Raw genomic sequence first — 25,178 nt, 5'->3', positions numbered from 1 at the left:
TCCCGGATAAGGATGAAATTGTAGGCCTCCGCAGGTCCAACTTAATAAAAAAAATGGTCCCCACGGAGCAGTTTGATCGGCCGGGCAAAGCCAGGAGGGGCTAACAGTTCTTGGTGGTGATGGCATTGAGACCTCTGTAGACACTACACAGAGAAAGACCCCCCTCCTTCTTGGCCACGAAGAAGAAACCTGCCGACACAGGGCAGGTGAATGGGCTGATAAAACCCTGTTGGAGGGCCTCCATAGCCTTGGTTTGAGCCCCTGACAGGGGGTAGATGCGGCTGCGCAGAGTCTGTAAGCAGGTTGATTAAAACAGTCCCAGATGCGATGAGGAGGGAGACAGGTGGTGCGGGTCTTGGACAAAACGTCCCTGAGATCCTGGTAAACCTCAACTGGTAAACCTCACATCTCAACTGACGTGGAACCACAAGGTCTTCTGTCATCCGGGTGCCCAGGCAGTGATCTCCTTTCTTGACCAGGAGATGGTGGGGTCGTGGCGTTAGAGCTACCGGAGGCCGTTGTGTGTAATGATGGGTTGCCTGGGACGATGGTTAGATCGGCGACGTTGAGCGCCAGAGTGGGAGTAGACGTGACAATTTTATACTTTTTTTTTAATCAATGGAGGCCAAGTGCTTGCTGGCTTCCTTTGCAATGCTATCGGCGGCAACAATGTCATACTTTTTGATCAGACCGCAACAGATAGTTGGCCCACACATAAAGAGACAGAAGGGCGCTGTTTTGCTCGCTTGGATGCTTTTTCCGGTGAGATACATTCAGCCTCATGCGAATTGAAGGAGAATTATGAAACAGAGAGAGAAAAAAGATAATAGTTTTTTTTTCTTGGTAAATTTTTGGGGAAGCTTGGCTTCCCTTGGCTTCCATGAATACACACCACTGGTTGTTAATAATAGTACAAAAAACAGTGTTGACAGTAATGAATAAAAACAGTGTTGACAGTAATGAATAAAAACAGTGTTGACAGTAGTGAATAAAAACAGTGTTGACAGTGGTGAATTAAAACAGTGTTGACAGTAGTGAATAAAAACAGTGTTGACAGTAGTGAATAAAAACAGTGTTGACAGTAGTGAATAAAAACAGTGTTGACAGTAGTGAATAAAAACAGTGTTGACAGTAGTGAATTAAAACAGTGTTGACAGTGGTGAATTAAAAAAACAGTGTCATAAAAACAGACAGTGTTGTGAATAAAAACAGTGTTGACAGTAGCATGAATAAAAACAGTGTTGACAGTAATGAATAAAAAAGTGTTGACAGTAGTGAATAAAAACAGTGTTGAAGTAGTGAATTAAAAAAGTGTTGACATTTGTAGTGAATTAAAAAACAACAGCAACATTTTCACAAAAGCCAGATAACCAAATAATAAAATCATTTACCTTTGAAGAGCTTCTGATGTTGTGAATTTCCCAGCCACATACCAAAAAAGTGTAGGAGACAGTGCGCCTGAATAAAACCTTGCTGTGCAGTCGGGACGTGGAAACTGTAGGATTAATCAAAATTGCTGACGGAATCATGGCAAAGTTGTTGGATGGTGTTTTTTGAGCTATAAACATGCAGTTCATGGAAGTCTTGCCCCATGGAAAAAGCAGGTAATCAAACCTTCCTGTAGGCGCAGGAATCGGGCGGACAAATTAAATGTGGTCTCTAAAATGGTCAATCTTCCAACGATCTGCCTACAAGTACGTCACAATGCTGCAAGACACCTTGGGGAAAACAGAAAGGGGCAGACTCATTCCTCTTGCGTTCACAGCCATATAGGAATCATGAAAAACAGTGCCTCAAAAATCCTTGTCATTTCCTGGATGCCAAGTCATCTTGGTTTTTAAAGCTCACGTGAAAAGTGCACGCACAGAGAAACATTTGGGCTTCTGAATCAAGTCACCTACCGTCAACAGGGCTTATAAATCAGCATCTTTGTGACACCTACTTGTCAACAGGGCGTTTTTCTCCAAAAATCAAATGCGCCACCATCAAGTGTAAGAGGTTAAAAGTTATGAGATCTTATGTAAGTATCAAACCTTGCTGTGGTCGGGATCGTGGAAGCTGTAGGCTGTATCAAACCTTGCTGCACCGGAATCGTGGAAGCTGTAGGCATGGTGATTTGAATCCGATTGCACGGCACTCAATTTAGCTACAGTCCTTCCTGAGGCGGAGTTTGTCTTTTCAGACAAATTAAAGGGTTAAAATGGGAACACTGTCTACCCAGAGCGCAGGGCTTCTGAATCAAGTGCACCTACCGTCAACATGGCTTCTGAATCAAGTGCACCTACCATCAAGAAGGCGTTTGAATCAAGTGCACCTACCGTCAACAGGGCTTCTGAATCAAGTGCACCTACCGTCAACAGGGCTTCTGAATCAAGTGCACCTACCGTCAACAGGGCTTCTGAATCAAGTGCAACTACCGTCAACAGGCTTCTGAATCAAGTGCACCTACCGTCAACAGGGCTTCTGAATCAAGTGCACCTACCGCCAACAGGGCTTCTGAAACAAGTGCACCTACCGCCAACAGGGCTTCTGAATCAAGTGCACCTACCGCCAACATTGCTTCTGAATCAAGTGCACCTACCGCCAACAGGGCTTCTAAATCAAGTGCACCTACCGTCAACAGGGCTTCTGAATCAAGTGCACCTACCGCCAACAGGGCTTCTGAATCAAGTGCACCTACCGTCAACAGGGCTTCTGAATCAAGTGCACCTACCGCCAACAGGGCTTCTGAATCAAGTGCAACTACCGCCAACAGGGCTTCTGAATCAAGTGCACCTACCGCCAACAGGGCTTCTGAATCAAGTGCACCTACCGCCAACAGGGCTTCTGAATCAAGTGCACCTACCGTCAACAGGGCTTCTGAATCAAGTGCACCTACCGTCAACAGGGCTTCTGAACCAAGTGCACCTACCGCCAACAGGGCTTCTGAATCAAGTGCACCTACCGTCAACAGGGCTTCTGAATCAAATGCACCTACCGCCAACAGGGCTTCTGAATCAAGTGCACCTTTCAACAGGGCTTCTGAATCAAGTGCACCTACCGCCAACAGGGCTTCTGAATCAAGTGCAACTACCGCCAACAGGGCTTCTGAATCAAGTGCACCTACCGCCAACAGGGCTTCTGAATCAAGTGCACCTACCGTCAACAGGGCTTCTGAACCAAGTGCACCTACCGCCAACAGGGCTTCTGAATCAAGTGCACCTACCGTCAACAGGGCTTCTGAATCAAATGCACCTACCGTCAACAGGGCTTCTGAATCAAATGCACCTACCGTCAACAGGCTTCTGAATCAAGTGCACCTACCGTCAACAGGGCTTCTAAATCAAGTGCACCTACCGTCAACAGGGCTTCTGAATCAAGTGCACCTACCGTCAACAGGCTTCTGAATCAAGTGCACCTACCGTCAACAGGGCTTCTAAATCAAGTGCAGGATAGGGCTTCTGAATCAAGTGCACCTCTCATAGGGCTTCTGAATCAAGTTTCAACAGTGCTTTATGCACCTAACAGGGCTTCTGAATCAAATGCACCTACCGTCAACAGGGCTTCTGAATCAAGTGCACCTACCGTCAACAGGGCTTCTGAATGCACCAACGCCAACAGGCTTCTGAATCAGTGCATGCCAACAGGCTTCTGAATCAAGTTTTGATGCCAACAGGCTTCTGAATCAAGTGCACCTACCGCCAACAGGCTTCTGAATCAAGTGCAACCGTCAACAGGGCTTCTGAATCAAGTGCACCTACCGTCAACAGGCTTCTGAATCAAGTGCACCTACCGTCAGCAGGGCTTCTAAATCAAGTGCACCTTTGTCAACAGGGCTTCTGAATCAAATTACCGTCAACAGGGCTTTGAATCAAATGTTTCAACAGGGCTTCTGAATCAAGTGCACCTACCGTCAACAGGGCTTCTGAATCAAGTGCACCTACCGTCAACAGGCTTTGAATCAAGTGCACCTCTGCCAACAGGCTTCTGAATCAAGTGCACCTGCCAACAGGCTTCTGAATCAAGTGGCCAACAGGGCTTCTGAATCAAATGCACCTACCGCCAACAGGGCTTCTGAATCAAGTGGACAGGGCTTCTGAATCAAGTGCACCTACCGTCAACAGGGCTTCTGAATCAAATGCACCTACCGCCAACAGGGCTTCTGAATCAAGTGCACCTACCGTCAACAGGGCTTCTGAATCAAGTGCACCTACCGCCAACAGGGCTTCTGAATCAAGTGCAACTACCGCCAACAGGGCTTCTGAATCAAGTGCACCTACCGCCAACAGGGCTTCTGAATCAAGTGCACCTACCGTCAACAGGGCTTCTGAACCAAGTGCACCTACCGCCAACAGGGCTTCTGAATCAAGTGCAATACCGTCAACAGGGCTTCTGAATCAAATGCACCTACCGTCAACAGGGCTTCTGAATCAAATGCACGACGTCAACAGGCTTCTGAATCAAGTGCACCTACCGTCAACAGGGCTTCTAAATCAAGTGCACCTACCGTCAACAGGGCTTCTGAATCAAGTGCACCTACCGTCAACAGGCTTCTGAATCAAGTGCACCTACCGTCAACAGGGCTTCTAAATCAAGTGCACCTACCGTCAACAGGGCTTCTGAATCAAGTGCACCTACCGTCAACAGGGCTTCTGAATCAAGTGCACCTACCGTCAACAGTGCTTCTGAATCAAATGCACCTACCGTCAACAGGGCTTCTGAATCAAATGCACCTACCGTCAACAGGGCTTCTGAATCAAGTGCACCTACCGTCAACAGGGCTTCTGAATCAAGTGCACCTACCGCCAACAGGCTTCTGAATCAAGTGCACCTACCGCCAACAGGCTTCTGAATCAAGTGCACCTACCGCCAACAGGCTTCTGAATCAAGTGCACCTACCGTCAGGCTTCTGAATCAAGTGCACCTACCGTCAGGGCTTCTGAATCAAGTGCACCTACCGTCAACAGGCTTCTGAATGAATCAAGTGAATCACCTACCGTCTAGCTTCTGAATCAAGTGCACCTTCAACAGGGCTTCTGAATCAAGTGCACCTACCGTCAACAGGGCTTCTGAATCAAGTGCACCTACCATCAACAGGGCTTCTGAATTGCACCTAGTCATGCACCTGCCAACAGGGCTTCTGAATCAAGTGCACCTACCGCCAACAGGGCTTCTGAATCAAGGCACCTACCTCAACAGGCTTCTGAATCAAGTGCACCTACCGCCAACAGGGCTTCTGAATCAAGTGCACCTACCAGGGCCAAAGGGCTTCTGAATCAAGTGCACCTACCGCCAACAGGGCTTCTATCCGTCAACAGGGCTTCTGAATCAAGTGCACCTACCGATCAACAGGGCTTCTGAATCAAGTGCACCTACCGCCAACAGGGCTTGCACCTGAAGGGCTTCTGAATCCAAGTGCACCTACCGTCAACAGGGCTTCTGAATCAAGTGCACCATCAACAGGGCTTCTGAATCAGGTGCACCTACCGCCAACAGGGCTTCTGAATCAAGTGCACCTACCGTCAACAGGGCTTCTGAATCAAGTGCACCTACCGTCAACAGGGCTTCTGAATCAAGTGCACCTACCGTCAACAGGGCTTCTGAATCAAGTGCACCTACCGTCAACAGGGCTTCTGAATCAAGTGCACCTACCACCAACAGGGCTTCTGAATCAAATGCACCTTTAGGAATAAAAACAGAAAGGAGTGCAAGTTTTTATCGTTGGCTTTTCTACCGAAATGTTTGGTGGTCGACTAGGAATGTCTTGAAGATCCAGTCGATTGACCGGTTGGTGACCATTGGTCTAAAGTTTGCGTGAGGATAAGCACATTCTCATATTTTATTTTTTATTTAACCGTTATTTAATATCAAGTTCAGTTTTTATGAATGCCAACTTTTGCCTGAACCAGTGCATGTTTTGGGATATATTTTGATGCATACGCAACGTTTATAAATGAGGCCCTTGGTAAAAAGCGCACAACCAAAATATTTCAAAGTAAATGTTTTCTTATTTCTTTGTTTTGTTTACCTCAGTTATAAGTTTCCATTTCATATGTACAGACCCTGGAGCCTATTTGTTATCTGTGTAAGGACCTAGCTGCGCTGTATGGATTTATTCCTAATTGGATTAAGTGAATATGACTATGTGCAGTAAGTCTCTCATCTCTCTCCTCCATTATGTAGGTCTTCCTCTGTCTGTTGTCTCAGTGGAAGCAGACAGTGTGTTCAGCAGCATAATATTTGTGGATTACTGGCCTAGTACGACTACTGAGGATGCCCTACACAGCCAGGGTCCGAACCACAGCAGCACACAGGTCCATCTACTGGTCACCTGTAAGAGTGGAGCATGTCATCTAGTCGACGCAGGAAGAGGACTGGACTCTCATAATGTCACACAACTATCAGAAAGGTTTACAGTATTCTGTTCTACACAAGGTTAACTTGAATAACCCATACCAAGTTACATTACATAAGCATTGATAGAAACATGATGCAGAGCTCTATAACTTCCTGTCTACTATGTTTCAGACCATAAGATCCAGGCTGTTTCCCCTCCCTCTATAACTTCCTGTCTACTATGTTTCAGACCATCAGATCCAGGCTGTTTCCCCTCCCTCTATAACTTCCTGTCTACTATGTTTCAGACCATAAGATCCAGGCTGTTTCCCCTCCCTCTATAACTTCCTGTCTACTATGTTTCAGACCATCAGATCCAGGCTGTTTCCCCTCCCTCTATAACTTCCTGTCTACTATGTTTCAGACCATCAGATCCAGGCTGTTTCCCCTCCCTCTATAACTTCCTGTCTACTATGTTTCAGACCATCAGATCCAGGCTGTTTCCCCTCCCTCTATAACTTCCTGTCTACTATGTTTCAGACCATCAGATCCAGGCTGTTTCCCCTCCCTCTATAACTTCCTGTCTACTATGTTTCAGACCATCAGATCCAGGCTGTTTCCCCTCCCTCTATAACTTCCTGTCTACTATGTTTCAGACCATCAGATCCAGGCTGTTTCCCCTCCCTCTATAACTTCCTGTCTACTATGTTTCAGACCATCAGATCCAGGCTGTTTCCCCTCCCTCTATAACTTCCTGTCTACTATGTTTCAGACCATCAGATCCAGGCTGTTTCCCCTCCCTCTATAACTTCCTGTCTACTATGTTTCAGACCATCAGATCCAGGCTGTTCCCCTCCCCCTCTATAACTTCCTGTCTACTATGTTTCAGACCATCAGATCCAGGCTGTTTCCCCTCCCTCTATAACTTCCTGTCTACTATGTTTCAGACCATCAGATCCAGGCTGTTTCCCCTCCCTCTATAACTTCCTGTCTACTATGTTTCAGACCATCAGATCCAGGCTGTTTCCCCTCCCTCTATAACTTCCTGTCTACTATGTTTCAGACCATCAGATCCAGGCTGTTTCCCCTCCCTCTATAACTTCCTGTCTCTCCTGTCAGACCATCAGATCCAGGCTGTTTCCCCTCCCTCTATAACTTCCTGTCTACTATGTTTCAGACCATCAGATCCAGGCTGTTTCCCCTCCCTCTATAACTTCCTGTCTACTATGTTTCAGACCATCAGATCCAGGCTGTTTCCCCTCCCTCTATAACTTCCTGTCTACTATGTTTCAGACCATCAGATCCAGGCTGTTTCCCCTCCCTCTATAACTTCCTGTCTACTATGTTTCAGACCATCAGATCCAGGCTGTTTCCCCTCCCTCTATAACTTCCTGTCTACTATGTTTCAGACCATCAGATCCAGGCTGTTTCCCCTCCCTCTATAACTTCCTGTCTACTATGTTTCAGACCATCAGATCCAGGTTTCCCCTCCCTCTATAACTTCCTGTCTACTATGTTTCAGACCATCAGATCCAGGCTGTTTCCCTCCCTCTATAACTTCCTGTCTACTATGTTTCAGACCATCAGATCCAGGCTGTTTCCCCTCCCTCTATAACTTCCTGTCTACTATGTTTCAGACCATCAGATCCAGGCTGTTTCCCCTCCCTCTATAACTTCCTGTCTACTATGTTTCAGACCATCAGATCCAGGCTGTTTCCCCTCCCTCTATAACTTCCTGTCTACTATGTTTCAGACCATCAGATCCAGGCTGTTTCCCCGTGGTGACTGCTGCGGTTATGTTCCTCCAGCGCCTGGTAAACCAGCGTTATTATGTTGACTCTCTCTCTGGCCACCAGGTCCATCTCTCAGTCTCATTTGATGTAGTGATTCTGGACGAGTGTGTTTCTCTGTTTCACTGTCATCTATCCATGACAGACCATCACTACTCCTATCTTCCCTTAGTACTCCTATCTTAGTTATCTTATGTACAACTCCTATCTTAGGAGAATTCAACCTTACAGTGACATGCTTACTTACAAGCCCTTAACCAACAATGCAGTTTTAAGAAAAATACAAGAAAAAATGAAATAAAAGTAACAAATAATTAAAGAGCAGCAGTAAAATAACAATAGCGAGGCTATATACAGGGTGGGGGGTTGGCAGTACAGAGTCAATGTGGAGGCTATATACAGGGGTGTACAGAGTCAATGTGGAGGCTATATACAGGGGGTACCAGTACAGAGTCAATATGGAGGCTATATACAGAGGGGTACCGGTACAGAGTCAATGTGGAGGCTATATACAGAGGGTACCGGTACAGAGTCAATGTGGAGGCTATATACAGGGGTACCGGTACAGAGTCAATGTGGAGGCTATATACAGGGGTTACCGGTACAGAGTCAATGTGGAGGCTATATACAGGGTGTTACGGTACAGAGTCAATGTGGAGACTATATACAGGGGGTACCGGTACAGAGTCATTGTGGATGCTATATACAGGGGGTACCGGTACAGAGTCAATGTGGAGGCTATATACAGGGGGTACCGGTACAGAGTCAATGTGGAGACTATATACAGGGTGTTACCAGAACAGAGTCAATGTGGAGGCTATATACAGGGTGTTACGGTACAGAGTCAATGTGGAGGCTATATACAGGGTGTTACGGTACAGAGTCAATATGGAGACTATATACATTACTGGTACAGAGTCAATATGGAGGCTATATACAGGGGTACCGGTACAGAGTCAATGTGGAGGCTATATACAGGGGGTACCGGTACAGAGTCAATGTGGAGACTATATACAGGGGTACCGGTACAGAGTCAATGTGGAGGCTATATACAGGGGTTACGGTACAGAGTCAATGTGGAGACTATATACAGGGTGTTACGGTACAGAGTCAATGTGGAGGCTATATACAGGGGGTACTGGTACAGAGACAATGTGGAGGCTATATACAGGGGTTACCGGTACAGAGTCAATGTGGAGGCTATATACAGGGGGTACCGGTACAGAGTCAATGTGGAGACTATATACAGGGTGTTACGGTACAGAGTCAATGTGGAGGCTATATACAGGGTGTTACGGTACAGAGTCAATGTGGAGGCTATATACAGGGTGTTACGGTACAGAGTCAATGTGGAGGCTATATACAGGGGGTACGGTACAGAGACAATGTGGAGGCTATATACAGGGGTACCGGTACAGAGTCAATGTGGAGGCTATATACAGGGGTACCGGTACAGAGTCAATGTGGAGGCTATATACAGGGGGTACCGGTACAGAGTCAATGTGGAGGCTATATACAGGGGGTACCGGTACAGAGTCAATGTGGAGGCTATATACTGGGTGTTACGGTACAGAGTCAATGTGGAGGCTATATACAGGGGGTACCGGTACAGAGTCATTGTGGAGGCTATACGGTACAGAGTCATTGTGGATGCTATATACAGGGGGTACCGGTACAGAGTCGATGTGGAGGCTATATACAGGTGGTACCGGTACAGAGTCAATGTGGAGGCTATATACAGGGGGTACCGGTACAGAGTCATTGTGGATGCTATATACAGGGGTACCGGTACAGAGTCGATGTGGAGGCTATATACAGGGGGTACCGGTACAGAGTCATTGTGGATGCTATATACAGGGGGTACCGGTACAGAGTCAATGTGGAGGCTATATACAGAGGGTACCGGTACAGCGTCAATGTGGAGGCTATATACAGGGGTACCGGTACAGAGTCAATGTGGAGGCTATATACAGGGGGTACCGGTACAGAGTCAATGTGGAGACTATATACAGGGTGTTACGGTACAGAGTCAATGTGGAGGCTATATACAGGGGGTACCGGTACAGAGACAATGTGGAGGCTATATACAGGGGGTACCGGTACAGAGTCAATGTGGAGGCTATATACAGGGGTACCGGTACAGAGTCAATGTGGAGACTATATACAGGGTGTTACGGTACAGAGTCAATGTGGAGGCTATATACAGGGTGTTACGGTACAGAGTCAATGTGGAGGCTATATACAGGGTGTTACGGTACAGAGTCAATATGGAGGCTATATACAGGGGTACTGGTACAGAGTCAATATGGAGGCTATATACAGGGGGTACCCTGCTATATACAGAGGGTACCGGTACAGAGTCAATGTGGAGGCTATATACAGGGGGTACCGGTACAGAGTCAATGTGGAGGCTATATACAGGGGGTATACAGAGTCAATGTGGAGACTATATACAGGGTGTTACGGTACAGAGTCAATGTGGAGGCTATATACAGGGGCTACCGGTACAGAGACAATGTGGAGGCTATACAGGGGGTACCGGTACAGAGTCAATGTGGAGGCTATATACAGGGGTACCGGTACAGAGTCAATGTGGAGACTATATACAGGGTGTTACGGTACAGAGTCAATGTGGAGGCTATATACAGGGTGTTACGGTACAGAGTCAATGTGGAGGCTATATACAGGGTGTTACGGTACAGAGTCAATGTGGAGGCTATATACAGGGGGTACCGGTACAGAGACAATGTGGAGGCTATATACAGGGGGTACCGGTACAGAGTCAATGTGGAGGCTATATACAGGGGGTCGGTACAGAGTCAATGTGGAGGCTATATACAGGGGGTACCGGTACAGAGTCAATGTGGAGGCTATATACAGGGGTACCGGTACAGAGTCAATGTGGAGGCTATATACTGGGCGTACCGGTACAGAGTCATTGTGGATGCTATATACAGGGGGTCCCTCGGTACAGAGTCAATGTGGAGGCTATATACAGGGTGTTACGGTACAGAGTCAATGTGGAGGCTATATACACCGGCACAGAGTCATTGTGGAGGCTATATACAGGGGGTACGGTACAGAGTCATTGTGGATGCTATATACAGGGGGTACCGGTACAGAGTCGATGTGGAGGCTATATACAGGTGGTACCGGTACAGAGTCAATGTGGAGGCTATATACAGGGGGTACCGGTACAGAGTCATTGTGGATGCTATATTACCGGTACAGAGTCGATGTGGATTATATACAGGGGTACCGGTACAGAGTCATTGTGGATGCTATATTACCGGTACAGAGTCAATGTGGAGGCTATATACAGGGGGTTCGGTACAGAGTTTGTGGAGGCTATATACAGGGGGTACCGGTACAGAGTCATTGTGGAGGCTATATACAGGGGGTACCGGTACAGAGTCGATGTGGAGGCTATATACAGGGGGTACTGGTACAGAGTCAATGTGGAGGCTATATACAGGGGGTACCGGTACAGAGTCATTGTGGATGCTATATACAGGGGTACCGGTACAGAGTCAATGTGGAGGCTATATACAGGGGGTACCGGTACAGAGTCATTGTGGATGCTATATACAGGGGTACCGGTACAGAGTCAATGTGGAGGTTATATACAGGGGTCGGTACAGAGTCAATGTGGAGGCTATATACAGGGGGTACCGGTACAGAGTCATTGTGGAGGCTATATACAGGGGGTACCGGTGCAGAGTCATTGTGGATGCTATATACAGGGGTACCGGTACAGAGTCGATGTGGAGGCTATATACTGGGCGTACCGGTACAGAGTCAATGTGGAGGCTATATACAGGGGGTACCTGGTAAACAGAGTCATTGTGGATGCTATATCCCAGGGGTACGGTACAGAGTCAATGTGGAGGCTATATACAGGGGGTACCGGACGGAGTCAACGTGGATGCTATATACAGGGGGTACCGGTACGGAGTCAATGTGGAGGCTATATACACCGGTACAGAGTCAATGTGGAGGCTATATACTCGGTACAGAGTCTGGAGGCTATATACAGGGGGTACCGGTACAGAGTCAATGTGGAGGATATACAGGGGGTACCTCACAGAGTCAATGTGGAGGCTATATCCCGGTACAGAGTCATTGTGGATGCTATATTTATCACAGAGTCAATGTGGAGGCTATATCAGGGTGTTGGTACAGAGTCAATGTGGAGGCTATATACAGGGGGTACCGGTACAGAGTCATTGTGGAGGCTATATACTACCGGTACAGAGTCATTGTGGATGCTATATACAGGGGGTACCGGTACAGAGTCGATGTGGAGGCTATATACAGGTGGTACCGGTACAGAGTCAATGTGGAGGCTATTACAGGGGGTACCGGTACAGAGTCATTGTGGATGCTATATACAGGGGGTACCGGTACAGAGTCGATGTGGAGGCTATATACAGGGGGTACCGGTACAGAGTCATTGTGGATGCTATCCAGGGGTACCGGTAGTCATTGTGGAGGCTATATACAGGGGTACCGGTACAGAGTCGATGTGGAGGCTATATACAGGGGTACTGGTACAGAGTCAATGTGGAGGCTATATACAGGGGTATCCGGTACAGATCATTGTGGATGCTATATACAGTGGTACCGGTACAGAGTCAATGTGGAGGCTATATACAGGGGGTATAACAGAGTCATTGTGGATGCTATAACAGGGGGTACCGGTACAGAGTCAATGTGGAGGCTATATAGGGGGTACCGGTACAGAGTCAATGTGAGGCTATATACAGGGGGTACCGGTACAGAGTCATTGTGGAGGCTATATACAGGGGTACCGGTGCAGAGTCATTGTGGATGCTATATACAGGGGGTACCGGTACAGAGTCGATGTGGAGGCTATATACTGGGCGTTCGGCACAGAGTCAATGTGGAGGCTTATGGGGGTACCGGTACAGAGTCATTGTGGATGCTATATACAGGGGTACCGGTACAGAGTCAATGTGGAGGCTATACAGGGGGTAATGGAGTCAACGTGGATGCTATATACAGGGGGTACTGGCACGGAGTCATTGTAGATGCTATATACAGGGGTACCAGTACAGAGTCAATGTGGAGGCTATATACAGGGGTACCAGAACAGAGTTAATGTGGAGGCTATATACAGGGGGTACCGGTACAGAGTCAATGTGGAGGCTATATACAGGGGGTACCGGTACAGAGTCAATGTGGAGGCTATACAGGGGTACCGGTACAGAGTCAATATGGAGACTATATACAGGGTGTTACGGTACAGAGTCAATGTGGAGGCTATATACAGGGTGTTACGGTACAGAGTCAATGTGGAGGCTATATACAGGGTGTTACGGTACAGAGTCATTGTGGATGCTATATACAGGGGGTACCGGTACAGAGACAATGTGGAGGCTATATACAGGGGTACCGGTACAGAGTCAATGTGGAGGCTATATACAGGGGGTACCGGTACAGAGTCAATGTGGAGACTATATACAGGGTGTTACGGTACAGAGTCAATATGGAGGCTATATACAGAGGGTACTGGTACAGAGTCAAAGTGGAGGCTATATACAGAGGGTGCCGGTACAGAGTCAATGTGGAGGCTATATACAGGGGGTACCGGTACAGAGTCAATATGGAGACTATATACAGGGTGTTACGGTACAGAGTCAATGTGGAGGCTATATACAGGGTGTTACGGTACAGAGTCAATGTGGAGACTATATACAGGGTGTTACGGTACAGAGTCATTGTGGATGCTATATACAGGGGGTACCGGTACAGAGTCATTGTAGATGCTATATACAGGGGGTACCAGTACAGAGTCAACGTGGAGGCTATATACAAGGGGTACCAGAACAGAGTTAATGTGGAGGCTATATACAGGGGGTACCGGTACAGAGTCAATGTGGAGGCTATATACAGGGGGTACCGGTACAGAGTCAATATGGAGACTATATACAGGGTGTTACGGTACAGAGTCAATGTGGAGGCTATATACAGGGGGTACCGGTACAGAGTCAATGTGGAGGCTATATACAGGGGGTACCGGTACAGAGTCAATATGGAGACTATATACAGGGTGTTACGGTACAGAGTCAATGTGGAGGCTATATACAGGGTGTTACGGTACAGAGTCAATGTGGAGACTATATACAGGGTGTTACGGTACAGAGTCATTGTGGATGCTATATACAGGGGGTACTGGTACAGAGTCATTGTGGAGGCTATATACAGGGTGTTACGGTACAGAGTCATTGTGGAGGCTATATACAGTGGGGAGAGTATTTGATACACTGCCGATTTTGCAGGTTTTCCTACTTACAAAGCATGTAGAGGTCTGTAATTTGTATCATAGGTACACTTCATCTGTCAGAGACGGAATCTAAAACAAAAATCCAGAAAATCACATTGTTTGATTTTTAAGTAATTAATTTGCATTTCAACAGCAGAATGATTTATGATAATGTTGTTATCCAGAGTTTGAAGTGGGCTTAATGGGTACGAGTCCTAATAGGTCCACTTATTCTGCATCTTCTAGAATAATCTCCTGATATGGAACTGGAGCGACTTTTTACAGTCTCATAACTCCCTGTTAGTGGTCCACAATGTGGATACAAATCATCTGGGGTTTGGATCATTGTGGAGTGACACTTAAATACATTTCTCTAACTCTCCTATTTTATCTGACATGATCTGACTCAGCTGTTGTTTCTGATGGTCCCTGGTTAACAGGTTCTGATCATGTTTCTGATGGTCCCTGGGAAACAGGTTCTGATCATGTTTCTGATGGTCCCTGGGAAACAGGCTCTGATCATGTTTCTGATGGTCCCTGGTTAACAGGTTCTGATCATGTTTCTGATGGTCCCTGGTTAACAGGTTCTGATCATGTTTCTGATGGTCCCTGGGAAACAGGTTCTGATCATGTTTCTGATGGTCCCTGGTTAACAGGTTCTGATCATGTTTCTGATGGTCCCTGGTTAACAGGCTCTGATCATGTTTCTGATGGTCCCTGGTAAACAGGTTCTGATCATGTTTCTGATGGTCCCTGGGAAACAGGCTCTGATCATGTTTCTGATGGTCCCTGGTTAACAGGTTCTGATCATGTTTCTGATGGTCCCTGGTTAACAGGTTCTGATCATGTTTCTGATGGTCCCTGGGAAACAGGTTCTGATCATGTTTCTGATGGTCCCTGGTTAACAGGTTCTGATCATGTTTCTGATGGTCCCTGGTTAACAGGTTCTGATCATGTTTCTGATGGTCCCCGGTAAACAGGCTCTGATCATGTTTCTGATGGTCCCTGGGAAACAGGCTCTGATCATGTTTCTGATGGTCCCTGGTTAACAGGTTCTGATCATGTTTCTGATGGTCCCTGGTTAACAGGTTCTGATCATGTTTCTGATGGTCCCTGGTTAACAGGTTCTGATCATGTTTCTGATGGTCCCCGGTAAACAGGCTCTGATCATGTTTCTGATGGTCCCTGGGAAACAGGTTCTGATCATGTTTCTGATGGTCCCTGGGAAACAGGTTCTGATCATGTTTCTGATGGTCCCTGGTTAACAGGTTCTGATCATGTTTCTGATGGTCCCTGGTTAACAGGTTCTGATCATGTTTCTGATGGTCCCTGGGAAACAGGTTCTGATCATGTTTCTGGTGGTCCCTGGGAAACAGGTTCTGATCATGTTTCTGATGGTCCCTGGTTAACAGGTTCTGATCATGTTTCTGATGGTCCCTGGGAAACAGGCTCTGATCATGTTTCTGATGGTCCCTGGTAAACAGGTTCTGATCATGTTTCTGATGGTCCCTGGTTAACAGGTTCTGATCATGTTTCTGATGGTCCCCGGTAAACAGGCTCTGATCATGTTTCTGATGGTCCCTGGTTAACAGGTTCTGATCATGTTTCTGATGGTCCCTGGGAAACAGGCTCTGATCATGTTTCTGATGGTCCCTGGTTAACAGGTTCTGATCATGTTTCTGATGGTCCCTGGGAAACAGGCTCTGATCATGTTTCTGATGGTCCCTGGTTAACAGGTTCTGATCATGTTTCTGATGGTCCCTGGTTAACAGGTTCTGATCATGTTTCTGATGGTCCCTGGGAAACAGGCTCTGATCATGTTTCTGATGGTCCCTGGTTAACAGGTTCTGATCATGTTTCTGATGGTCCCTGGTTAACAGGTTCTGATCATGTTTCTGGTGGTCCCTGGGAAACAGGTTCTGATCATGTTTCTGATGGTCCCTGGTTAACAGGTTCTGATCATGTTTCTGATGGTCCCTGGTTAACAGGTTCTGATCATGTTTCTGATGGTCCCTGGGAAACAGGTTCTGATCATGTTTCTGATGGTCCCTGGTTAACAGGCTCTGATCATGTTTCTGATGGTCCCTGGTTAACAGGTTCTGATCATGTTTCTGATGGTCCCTGGTTAACAGGTTCTGATCATGTTTCTGATGGTCCCTGGGAAACAGGTTCTGATCATGTTTCCTGATGGTCCCTGGTAAACAGGTTCTGATCATGTTTCTGATGGTCCCTGGTTAACAGGTTCTGATCATGTTTCTGATGGTCCCTGGTTAACAGGTTCTGATCATGTTTCTGATGGTCCCTGGGAAACAGGTTCTGATCATGTTTCTGATGGTCCCTGGTTAACAGGTTCTGATCATGTTTCTGATGGTCCCTGGGAAACAGGCTCTGATCATGTTTCTGATGGTCCCTGGTTAACAGGTTCTGATCATGTTTCTGATGGTCCCTGGGAAACAGGCTCTGATCATGTTTCTGATGGTCCCTGGTTAACAGGTTCTGATCATGTTTCTGATGGTCCCTGGTTAACAGGTTCTGATCATGTTTCTGATGGTCCCTGGTTAACAGGTTCTGATCATGTTTCTGATGGTCCCTGGTAAACAGGTTCTGATCATGCAGAGGAATGGGAAGATCCTCCTCCAAGACATGGTAGACAGGAGAGTAGTGTGCTGCTTCTCCCTCCCAGACACTCATCTCCTGGCCAATCCCTGGAATCCTGTGTTTCTACTGGACCCCACGCAGCAGTCTCTGCTCATACCAGGTACTAGAATGTCTTGCAAGACAAAAAAGATAAACATTTAATTTCATACTCTGCTTAGATTTATATGACATTATACTAAACCAATGTTTGTGTTGCATGGTTCTGAAGCCTCTGTTCATAAGAGGTACTGGAACAATGGGCAATAGTGTATCTTGAAAGGCATATTTTTTACATATTTTAATCTAGATTATTTCTGGATTTAGTTTAGTGCTGAGTTGAGGATGACAACGTTGAAGACAACAGGATTCTAATATCCCAGAACTCTTTGCAACAATATGATCAGTTATGGTAGTAAGTAATGTTGCTGGTAGATAGTAATGTTGCTAGTAGATAGTAATGTTGCTGGTAGATAGTAATGTTGCCTGTAGTTAGTAATGTTGCTGGTAGTTAGTAATGTTGCTGGTAGTTAGTAATATTTCTAGTAGTTAGTAATGTTGCTGGTAGTTAGTAATGTTGATGGTGGTTAGTAATGTTGCCGGTGGCTAGTAATGTTGCTGGTAGTTAGTAATGTCGCTGGTAGTTAGTAATGTCGCCGGTAGTTAGTGGAGTTGCTGGTAGGTAGTAACGTTGCTGGTAGTTAGTAACGGCTCTGGTAGATAGTAAGGTTGCTGGTAGTTAGCAATGTTGGTGGTAGTTAGTAATGTTGCTGGTAGTTAGTAATGTTTCTGGTAGTAAGTAACGTTGCTGGTTGTTAGTACTGTTGCTGGTAGATAGTAATGTGGCTGGTAGTTAGTAATGTTGCTGGTAGTTAGTAATGTTGCTGGCTGTTAGTAATGTTGCTTGTTGTTAGTAATGTTGCTGGTTGTTAGTAATGTTGCTAGAAGATAGTAATGTTGCTTGTAGATAGTAATGTGGCTGGTAGTTATTAACGTTGCTGGCAGCTAGTAATGTTGCTGGTTGTTAGTAATGTTGCTGGTAGTTAGTAATGTCGCCGGTAATTAGTAAAGTTGCTGGTAGATAGTAACGTTGCTGGTAGTTAGTAACGGCTCTGGTAGATAGTAATGTTGCTGGTAGTTAGCAATGTTGGTGGTAGTTAGTAATGTTGCTGGTAGTTAGTAGTGGCTCTGTAGTTAGTAATGTTGCTGGTAGTTAGTAATGTTGCTTGTAGATAGTAATGTGGCTGGTAGTTAGTAATGTTGCTGGTAGTAAGTAATGTTGCTGGTTGTTAGTAATGTTGTTGGTAGATAGTAATGTGGCTGGTAGTTAGTAATGTTGCTGGTAGTTAGTAATGGTGCTGGTAGTTAGTAATGTTGCTAGTAGATAGTAATGTTGCTGGTAGATAGTAATGTGGCTGGTAGTTAGTAATGGTGCTGGTAGTTAGTAATGTTGCTAGTAGATAGTAATGTTGCTGGTTGTTAATAATGTTGCTGGTTGTTAGTAATGTTGCTGGTAGTTAGTAATGTTGCTGGTAGTTAGTAATGTTGCTGGTAGTTAGTAATGTTGCTGGTAGATAGTAACGGCTCTGGTGTCACGCCCTGGTCGAAATATATTATGTTTATTCTTCATTTATTCGGTCAGGCCAGGGTGTGACATGGGTTATTGTGGTGTGTTTTTGTCTTGGGGTTTTGTGGGATGTCTAGCGTTAGTCTATGGCTGCCTGAGGCGGTTCTCAATCAGAGTCAGGTGATTATCGTTGTCTCTGATTGGGAACCATATTTAGGCAGCCATATTCTTTGTGTGTTTCGTGGGTGATTGTCTTTAGTGTCCTTGTTCCTGTCGCTGTATTAGTTTACACTAGTATAGGCTGTTTCGGTTTTCATTACGTTCATTACGTTCTTTGTTTTGTAGTATTTGTATTGTTTCGTGTTTACGTTTGATTAAACATGGATCGCAGTCTACACGCTGCATTTTGGTCCGACTCTCTTTCACCGCATGAAGACCGTTACATCTGGTAGATAGTTACTGCTCTGGTAGTTAGTAAGGTTGCTGGTAGTTCACCTTTATTTAACCAGGTAGGCTAGTTGAGAACAAGTTCTCATTTGCAACTGCGACCTGGCCAAGATAAAGCATAGCAGTGTGAACAGACAACACAGAGTTACACATGGAGTAAACAATTAACAAGTCAATAACACAGTAGAAAAAAAGGGGAGTCTATATACATTGTGTGCAAAAGGCATGAGGAGGTAGGCGAGTAATTACAATTTTGCAGATTAGACCTGGAGTGATAAATGATCAGATGGTCATGTACAGGTAGAGATACTGGTGTGCAAAAGAGCAGAAAAGTAAATAAATAAAAACAGTGTGGGGATGAGGTAGGTGAAAATGGGTGGGCTATTTACCAATAGACTATGTATATAGACTTTGGGGCGGCAGTGTAGCCTAGTGGTTAGAGCATTGGACTAGTAACCGAAATCCCCGAGCTGACAAGGTACAAAATCTGTCGTTCTGCCCCTGAACAGGAAGTTAACCCAATGTTCCTAGGCCGTCGTTGAAAATAAGAATTTGTTCTTAACTGACTTGCCTGGTTAAATAAAGGTAAAAAAAAAAAAAATGTACAGCTGCTCAGATAGCACATGTTTGAAGTTTGTGAGGGAGATAAAAGTCTCCAACTTCAGGGATTTTTGCAATTCGTTCCAGTCACAGGCAGCAGAGTACTGGAACGAAAGGTGGCCAAATTAGGTGTTGGCTTTAGGGATGATCAGTGAGATACACCTGCTGGAGCGCGTGCTACGGATGGGTGTTGCCATCGTGACCAGTGAACTGAGATAAGGCGGAGCTTTACCTAGCATGGACTTGTAGATGACCTGGAGCCAGTGGGTCTGGCGACGAGTATGTAGCGAGGGTCAGCCGACTAGAGCATACAAGTCGCAGTGGTGGGTGGTATAAGGTTCTTTAGTGACAAAACGGATGGCACTGTGATAAACTGCATCCAGTTTGCTGAGTAGAGTGTTGGAAGGAATTTTGTAGATGACATCGCCGAAGTCGAGGATCGGTAGGATAGTCAGTTTTACTAGGGTAAGTTTGGCGGCGTGAGTGAAGGAGGCTTTGTTGCAAATAGAAAGCCGACTCTTGATTTGATTTTCGATTGGAGATGTTTGATATGAGTCTGGAAGGAGAGTTTACAGTCTAGCCAGACACCTAGGTACTTATAGGTGTCCACATATTCAAAGTCGGAACCATCCAGGGTGGTGATGCTCGTCGTGCGTTTAAGAGCAGTTGGAGGCCACGGAAGGAATGTTGCTGGTTGTTAGTAATGTTGCTGGTTGTTAGGAATGTTGCTGGTTGTTAGTAATGTTGCTGGTTGTTAGTAATGTTGCTGGTAGATAGTAATGTTGCTCGTAGATAGTAATGTTGCTGGTAGATAGTTACGGCTCTGGTAGATAGTTACGGCTCTGGTAGTTAGTAATGTTGCTGGTGGTTAGTAATGTTGCTGGTGGATAGTAACGGCTCTGGTAGATAGTAATGTTGCTGGTAGATAGTTACGGCTCTGGTAGATAGTTACGGCTCTGGTAGTTAGTAATGTTGCTGGTGGTTAGTAATGTTGCTGGTGGATAGTAACGGCTCTGGTAGATAGTAATGTTGCTGGTAGTTAGTAATGTTGCCGGTAGTTAGTAACGGCTCTGGTAGATAGTAATGTTGCTGATAGTTAGTAGTGGCTCTGGTAGATAGTAATGTTGCTGGTAGTTAGCAATGTTGGCGGTAGTTAGTAATGTTGCTGGTAGTTAGTAGTGGCTCTGTAGTTAGTAATGTTGCTGGTAGTTAGTAATGTGGTTGGTAGTTATTAATGTTGCTGGTAGTAAGTAATGTTGCTGGTTGTTAGTAATGTTGCCGGTAGATAGTAATGTTGCTGGTAGTTAGTAGTGGCTCTGTAGTTAGTAATGTTGCTGGTAGTTAGTAGTGGCTCTGTAGTTAGTAATGTTGCTGGTAGTTAGTAATGTGGTTGGTAGTTAGTAATGTTGCTGGTAGTAAGTAATGTTGCTGGTTGTTAGTAATGTTGCTTGTAGATAGTAATGTGGCTGGTAGTTAGTAATGTGGCTGGTAGTTAGTTATGTTGCTGGTTGTTAGTAATGTTGCTGGTAGATAGTAATGTTAATGGTACATAGTAACGCTTCTGGTAGATAGTTACGGCTCTGGTAGATAGTTACGGCTCTGGTAGATAGTAATGTTGCTGGTGGTTAGTAATGTTGCTGGTAGATAGTAACAGCTCTGGTAGATAGTAATGTTGCTGGTAGTTAGTAATGTTGCTGGTGGTTAGTAATGTTGCTGGTAGATAGTAACGGCGTTGGCCCAGCTACGAGGAGTGCTTGGGTTTTGTTCTTTCTTTACCTCACGTCTGCTTTACCTCATGGTTCTAAAGCAACACACCTGATGTCATGTCATGAAAAACCATCTGGCCTTAATGGTGATATATGCTCTGAAACCTCCACCGGTACAGAAGAGTACTGGCCACCCCTTTACCAGGTACAGCCAGGAGAGGACTGGCCCTCTGAGCCCGGTGCCTCTTTACCAGGTACAGCCAGGAGAGGACTGGCCCTCTGAGCCCGGTTCCTCTTTACCAGGTACAGCCAGGAGAGGACTGGCCCTCTGAGCCCGGTGCCTCTTTACCAGGTACAGCCAGCAGAGGACTGGCCCTCTGAGCCCGGTGCCTCTTTACCAGGTACAGCCAGCAGAGGACTGGCCCTCTGAGCCTGGTTCTTCTCTACCAGGTACAGCCAGGAGAGGACTGGCCCTCTGAACGCGGTGCCTCTTTACCAGGTACAGCCAGGAGAGGACTGGCCCTCTGAGCACGGTTCCTCTTTACCAGGTACAGCCAGGAGAGGACTGGCCCTCTGAGCACGGTTCCTCTTTACCAGGTACAGCCAGGAGAGGACTGGCCACCACTCTGAGCCCGGTTCCTCTCTACCAGGTACAGCCAGGAGAGGACTGGCCCTCTGAGCACGGTTCCTCTTTACCAGGTACAGCCAGGAGAGGACTGGCCCTCTGAGCCCGGTTCTAGGCTTTTCTACCTCCGGTGACCAGCAACTGATCCCCTCTTTATGGTCTAATATATTTTAAATGGAAAATATCGTTAGTTTACATTTACTGACCTACAGGATATCAACATAGCCTTTAACTGTTATATAAAATAACTCAATTCAGTTTTAATGGTGGGATATTAAGCAATTCCTTCTCCCCCAGGTGATCAGCGTCCCGGTCCTGACAGTGGGGAGGAGGGGGAGGACGGAGGGAGTCGACTCTTTGTGTTCCGTCTCCAAGATGCTGCTGTCGTCAAGCCGTACAGACACGAATATGTCGGCAGAGCATCATCACCCCAGGGCCAATCAGGGACAGGCGCCTCTAACTTGGAGGAAACATGCAACCTCTATTTCCAACAAAGGTTTGTTTACAGGCTCAGCTCTGTTTAAGAACAGATTTATTTAGCCTTTCTAGGTGCAGGAACAACTGTCAGTCCAACTGCTATTACTGTACCTACAGCTAAACGCCATTATCACAATAATATGTCTTTCCAGATCAGTTTGGACTCATCCAGACACGCGTCAAAATGAATCTCTCATTGTGTGTTCCTGTTAAACACTAGTTGCTGAAACAGAGTTGATGACATCAGAGTGTGAAACAACCGGTATTTAATACTGTGTTAGGTTCTAAATAAACAGAGTACAAACTAACGGTAGGAAAAGCTCAAACCAAATGTATTCACCCAATGGGTCAGATAGCTGAACAGACAAAAACCTATTTACACAAGCACTGGAATTTACCCTTCCTCCTATGCTGAGTCTCCTCCTTGCACATCTGGACAGCCACAACATCTCTGTTGCTGGACAGGACTTTAGTGATGCCTGTTCTTTCTCAATTCATCTGACCTCGGCCCAAATCCCTCACTTCTCCCCAACTCACGGCTGTCCTGTTGACTCGTCCCAGACTGTGGCCCTCCTCCTTTCCATAGGATACCTGGTGTCTAACAATAACATGTTATGACAGAATGTAAATGTTCTGCATTCCCCTCTCTCTCCCCCAGTAACATGTGTAAGCATATTTCAAGTTTTGAAGTCAGAACCCATCAACAGTATGTCAGTGGTCTAGTTATAACATCAGGTGGTGACGTCATATGGCATGGAATTGGTCTGATTTAACATGAAACTATGAAAAGCTGTGGCACATCTGAATGGGCTTGTTGCAGGTGCCTGGGGGAATAATCAGAAACTCTAATGAAAAGAGAGCCACACACACTGCTTTTACCAGTATGACTTGGGCCAGTGTTTTTCAAAGCTCCTCGGGGACACCCAGACATTTCACAATGTTGTTGTAGACCTGAACTAGCTCAATGATTGACCTAGTCAAGGGCTTGATGATTAGTTGAAAAGTTAACTCAATGATTGACCTAGTCAAGGGCTTGATGATTAGTTGACAAGTTAACTCAATGATTGACCTAGTCAAGGGCTTGATGATTAGTTGACAAGTTAACTCAATGATTGACCTAGTCAAGGGCTTGATGATTAGTTGACAAGTTAACTCAATGATTGACCTTGTCAAGGGCTTGATGATTAGTTGACAAGTTAACTCAATGATTGACCTAGTCAAGGGCTTGATGATTAGTTGACAAGTTAACTCAATGATTGACCTAGTCAAGGGCTTGATGATAAGTTGACAAGTTAACTCAATGATTGACCTTGTCAAGGGCTTGATGATTAGTTTACAAGTTAACTCAATGATTGACCTAGTCAAGGGCTTGATGATTGGTTGACAAGTTAAATCAGCTGTATTAGCTCTGGAATAGTTCAAATACCTTGAACGGCTGAGAGGTTTAAAACGTGTTGGCCTTGGGCTGTTGTAGGGTCCCTAGGAGAGGTTTAAAACATGTTGGCCTGTTGTATTGGGTCCCAAGGAGAGGTTTAAAACGTGTTGGCCTTGGGCTGTTGTAGGGTCCCTAGGAGAGGTTTAAAACATGTTGGCCTTGGGCTGTTGTAGGGTCCCTAGGAGAGTTTTAAAACATCTTGGCCTGTTGTATTGGGTCCCAAGGAGAGGTTTAAAACATCTTGGCCTGTTGTATTGGGTCCCAAGGAGAGGTTTAAAACATCTTGGCCTGTTGTATTGGGTCCCAAGGAGAGGTTTAAAACATGTTGGCCTGTTGTATTGGGTGCCAAGGAGAGGTTTAAAACATGTTGGCCTGTTGTATTGGGTCCCAAGGAGAGGTTTAATACGTGGTTTTAACACAGGGTTTTCTACAGTAGTCTGTTGTATTGTGTGTAATAGTCCTGGGGGTTTTCTACAGTAGTCTGTTGTATTGTGTGTAATAGTCCTGGGGTTTTCTACAGTAGTCTGTTGTATTGTGTGTAATAGTCCTGGGGGTTTTCTACAGTAGTCTGTTGTGTTGCGTACAACTGTCCTGGTTGTGTGTCTGTGTATTGTGTAATTGGTGATTTCCACAGTATTCTATTGTATATACTGTAATTGTTCTGGCTTTGTGTGTTTGTCTGTATTGTGTTTCAGGGTTCAATCTGTGGAGGAGAGAAACAAAGTCATGACTGAGACATGGAACCAGCTCCAAGAGCATGCCGCCATGGTGCTCTTACAGAACTGACAACAAGTTGTTACCATCTAACAGAACTGACAACAAGCTGTTACCATCTAACAGAACTGACAACACCCTGTTACCATCTAACAGAACTGACAACAAGCTGTTACCATCTAACAGAACTGACAACAAGCTGTTATCATCTAACAGAACTGACAACAAGCTGTTACCATCTAACAGAACTGACAACAAGCTGTTACCATCTAACAGAACTGACAACAAGCTGTTACCATCCATCTAACAGAACTAACAGAACAACAAGTTGTTACCATCTAACAGAACTGACAACAAGTTGTTACCATCTAACAGAACTGACAACAAGCTGTTACCATCTAACAGAACTGACAACAAGCTGTTACCATCTAACAGAACTGACAACAAGCTGTTACCATCTAACAGAACTGACAACAAGCTGTTACCATCTAACAGAACTGACAACAAGCTGTTACCATCTAACAGAACTGACAACAAGCTGTTACCATCTAACAGAACTGACAACAAGCTGTTACCATCTAA

General features: G+C 45.7%; 1 protein-coding gene across 1 annotated transcript in view; it reads left to right on the top strand.

Annotated features, from left to right (window-relative positions):
- Positions 1-24,821, top strand: part of LOC135553271 (WD repeat-containing protein 93-like) — a 47,576-nt gene extending 22,755 nt beyond the window's left edge. The window contains 2 exon segments of the mRNA XM_064985445.1: positions 22,268-22,466; positions 24,578-24,821. Coding sequence (XP_064841517.1) covers positions 22,268-22,466; positions 24,578-24,668 — 290 coding nt within the window. The 3' untranslated portion in view covers positions 24,669-24,821.
- The last annotated feature ends 357 nt before the right edge of the window (positions 24,822-25,178 follow it).

The sequence above is a fragment of the Oncorhynchus masou genome, chromosome 2 (genome assembly GCF_036934945.1).
Source record: "Oncorhynchus masou masou isolate Uvic2021 chromosome 2, UVic_Omas_1.1, whole genome shotgun sequence".
NCBI lineage: Eukaryota > Metazoa > Chordata > Actinopteri > Salmoniformes > Salmonidae > Oncorhynchus > Oncorhynchus masou.
This window is presented reverse-complemented; position numbering and strand designations above follow the sequence as displayed.